This window comes from Tupaia chinensis, unplaced genomic scaffold (genome assembly GCF_000334495.1).
Source record: "Tupaia chinensis unplaced genomic scaffold, TupChi_1.0 Scaffold000032_1, whole genome shotgun sequence".
Classification (NCBI taxonomy): domain Eukaryota; kingdom Metazoa; phylum Chordata; class Mammalia; order Scandentia; family Tupaiidae; genus Tupaia; species Tupaia belangeri.
In genome coordinates this window covers 1,274,514-1,278,616 of record NW_006159462.1, presented here as the reverse complement: position 1 = coordinate 1,278,616, position 4,103 = coordinate 1,274,514, and the positions used below count along the sequence as shown (strand labels likewise).

Here is a 4,103-nt window from a genome sequence, read left to right as displayed (position 1 = left end):
TAGAGATGGCCAGTAGATGGCGCAAGAACTCTTCCCTTGTACAATCTTAACCCTTGCGAGGTGGATGGGCCTGCCAGGTCCAGATGTATAGATACATACATTTTCCGTTTTGAAAGAAACCTCCCATTTACATATTTGGGACTGATTCAGAATTAAGACGAATGAGTCTGCTCTAGATAACTACCACAGATAAAGTAGTGTAACTGCGGCACACACATGCTGAAAGGGGGGTTGGGAGGATGAAAGGGCGAACTATTTAGGGAAATGACTCTGACTTCCCTCCCCACCCCGCCCGCCGCCCTGGCCAAAGACGAAATCCGTGTACCGAAATATAAAAACCCCTTTTAGGGGGTTCACAATCAGGCATTTGAACATGTAGATGCATATGTGCAAATCCCTTTCCCTCTGTGATTTCCTTTTTCAATTAAATCACAGAATAATAAATGAGAGAAGCCTGTCTGAAATATACTGCGACTACAGTAGTAACACATGTCCCATTATAACGACGTGGGCATCGATGGAGCCCGATTCATTATCATCACGTTTGCTCCAAAAGCAACGCAGATCCGATTAAAATATCCTTCTAACATGCTCCTCTATTCGCAGGCTGCAATGGAGAGCTCACTAACATAATATTTCTTGGGCTGCTTTTACAGGCAGAATTGATCTATTCAGGGGAAAAAAAAACCTACAAGCTCTTTAATTTCAAATATTGTGGGGAGTTTATCAGAAAGCGGAACTGGGCTTTAAGAGGCTCGCTAGTGGTTTCTGGTGGTTGCTATAACGAGCTAGAATTGGGGTAGATTTTGGTGGAGGGGAAAAAACGCACAAGAAAAGACAGAATCCAGAGTAGCGGAGACTTTGTGCCCCCGTTGGAGAGATGGTTGAGTCCTCGTCAAGGTTGCTGTGGTATCCCAGAAACACCATTCACTCCGAGCTGTGACCGCGCACCAACAACAGCAACAACTCCACTGCGCCGGGCTGAGGAGCAGGAATTAGGAGCTCGCGAATAATATGAAAGGGATCCGCAAAGGGGAAAGCCGAGCAAAGGAATCCAAACCCCGGGAGCCTGGCACGAGAAGATGCGCTAAATGTGGCCGCATAGACTTCATTCTGATGAAGAAAATGGGGATTAAAAGTGGATTTACGTTTTGGAACCTCGTCTTTTTATTGACGGTGTCTTGTGTGAAAGGTAGGTCTGCTTTCAGGGGGTCCCCTCTGCTTTGGATGGAGGTGGGTGACTCGTCGCCGTTGCTGGATAAAGGCTGGCGGCTTACTTTGCAATTTGCACCGATAAAATAATCATGATAATACTGAAGAAGGAGTTGATTCACAGCTCTTTTTCCCCCCTCAGATAGGAAATGCTTTTTGCTTGCCAGATTTGGCGTTCAATGCGGTGATTGAGCTTGTGCTCAATAAATATTCTTGCAGTATGCTCAAACGAATACGTGAGTTGGTTCCTATAGCTTCTAACTAGTGGATACCCAAGCAGAATTCCTCTGCAAGACTTTTCTTAGTGGTGAGGATTACCTTGATATGTTGTCAAATCAGTGGGGTTTGATGCTTTGGGTGGAATATTTATCTTAAAGGCAGGAGTGTAAATGCTTTTTAACCCTTTCAGGGAACAAAGTTACCAACGTGCAAGGAATGTGCTGATTTAAAATGCATTAGGGAGCAGGGGTCTTCAGGCATTGCCACACCAACATGAATGTCTGCTTACATATGTGAATTATTTCTACGTGGGTTCCTATGCAATGATAAATGTAGGGGAACGCTCCTAGGTTCTGTGATAAAGGTTTAGCCAAAAATGAGGCTTTAAAATGGTCTGAGATGCCAGAAGTGTGAAGATCCACCTTTGGGGATGAATGAAGATAGGAGGAAAGTCATTAGCTGAGGACCAAAAAAGAAAATCTTGAGCAAGTCTCAGCGTTCAGACAGGTAGAGTGAGTGTCACATGCACAGACAAGGGGAGGGGTGGGTGGGATGTAAAATTTATTCCTAAACAGGAAGGCAAGGGACAGTCGGAATCATTGGAAGAAGAGCTATCCTCAGGGAGAAAATAGATCCACAGCCTTTTTCTACAACTTCTGCACCCGGCTGCCCATTAATTGCTGCAAAGAATACTCAGGAGGTGTTCATGACTCATGCCATCATTTCTGAACAATCACCTCTCCACACTCATGGCAGCTCGAATAGACGCGATGGATGTCGCTTTTAGTGAAGCTAGTTTCAATTCTAGGGTGTCTGTGTGTCTGAGTGGGTGCGGGGTGGGGGGCTGTTTTGGCCCAGGCGCGCCAAGGCTGTCAACACAAACTGGACGCTTCTTCCTTTGTAAAGGATTGCCTCTCTGAACCGCAATCGGGCCGCGTCTCTATGAAACAGTTTATTGTCCAGCTTGCAGCTGGCTGTCCCCCCACGGAAGGCAGTCCATTTGCATTCAGTAGAAATGATAATTCATGTTTTGGGAAGAGAGAGCTGGAGAGGTTACCGCTCCCTCTGCTATGACCAATGATACGTGGTATGTCTCGGATTTTAATTTATATCCCTAAATGCCAGGAAGTCGCCCTTGGTCTCGGCCGCAACTGCCTTGGAATCCCAAGCTGCTCCTTCAGCTTGATGTTTCCTCTTCTTGGCAGCTCGGAGCCAAAACGCTTGTCCTAAACCGTGTAACCACCCTGCCTAGTGCACAACACGCGTCTTGGGTTGCTTACGAGGGGTGTTCGTCGTCGGCCCGACGTGTAAGGAGCCACACATTTATGCTCAGTTCGCCTGCCACTGGGAGTCTGTGGTTAATGGATGGCCCTGGGGCTGCCTGCTAGACGCGCGCTTGGCGGGGGAGAGGCGCGGCAAGCCAGGAGCAGCCCTGGCAGAAAAACACAGAGGTGGCCCCTCCAAGAAGATGACCCGGTGTTAAGAGCGAGTTTTCCAGTGATACCTGTTGAGCCAAAACATATTTAGGGGGCAGATGTGGGGGAGGGAGTCTGCGAAGCGGGGAGAGCGTGCAGCCTGACAAACGCCGAGCCGCGCCGCCCGCAATTACAGCCCGGGCGGCCCGCACTTACCGTATTTTCCAGAGACCACGCGCCAACAGAAAGGAAAGGCGCGTTAACTAGCTTTTAATGGCTCTGGCGGTGGAACCCCCTCCCTTCTGCCCACAGCTCTGGTACCCTGGACAGAGATAAGTCTCCATTGGATATATTACAGTTTTAGGGCCACTGGGAAGGAAGGGCATGCTACCAATCTGCTTTGGTCCCGTCTAACGTCAGTATTTGACAGACGGTTAAGCCATTTTTAATGGTAATAAAGTTCTTTATTATCACACATCCGACACTTGGAAAGCATCCCCTACCTTTTACAACTTGGATCGCTGCCCCCAATTCTGAGAAGCTTGCATTAGGTTGTGTGCTTTAGACCTGCTTCCAGTCTCTGGGTAATGCCAATGTTGACGCCTTCTCACTGTTTTGTATTCTCGCCCTCTTCATTTTGTTTTACTACCACCTCAGTCTCAAGGTTTTCCTAAAACAGATGGCTGTAACGCCTTGCACGTTGCTGGCTCCACCGTCTATGCTGGCTTTTGTCTTCTACCTTGTCTCTCCTGAGCTCTCAGGTCCACAGGAAAAATCAGATTAGGGTTTTGCAGGTCCTAGTGTAGACTAGAGTAAGGATTCAGAAAGTCCGAGTCGTCCACGTGAACAGCTCCATACTAAATACACTATCTGCCCACACTTTTCATCCTTACATCCTCCCACCTCTGTGAGGAACAGTAATGACAAAGCCCAGGGAGAGGAAACCTCCAGAGGAACATAAAGTGGTGTTAGGTAGGCTTGAACTCCCCTGGTGGGGCTGGAAAGGGAACCAGTCTTCCCTGGGCATTCTATCTCCACCATCATGTCATCATCCTCTGAAATAAAGCTTGTGGAGGGTGCCTAGTTGGAGTGTGGGGCAGGGTGGGGACTGCTTAGACTTGTTCATGCCTATTTCAAGCTGAAAAGTCACACACACACACACACACACACACATACCACAGACACAGGGAGCCAGAGGTTTCTGAAATGCAGCCTCCAGCAGCAAGCCTGTCTGTTTAGGTCTCACCCAGCGACAAC

At 48.1% G+C, this 4,103-nt stretch overlaps 1 protein-coding gene across 1 annotated transcript in view; it reads left to right on the top strand.

Annotated features, from left to right (window-relative positions):
• Positions 1-1,014: 1,014 nt before the first annotated feature.
• Positions 1,015-4,103, top strand: part of CSMD3 (CUB and Sushi multiple domains 3) — a gene marked incomplete at its 3' end in the record, with an annotated part of 1,277,483 nt that continues 1,274,394 nt past the window's right edge. The window contains exon 1 of the mRNA XM_027771421.1: positions 1,015-1,192. Coding sequence (XP_027627222.1) covers positions 1,015-1,192 — 178 coding nt within the window. The remainder of the gene's footprint in view (positions 1,193-4,103) is intronic.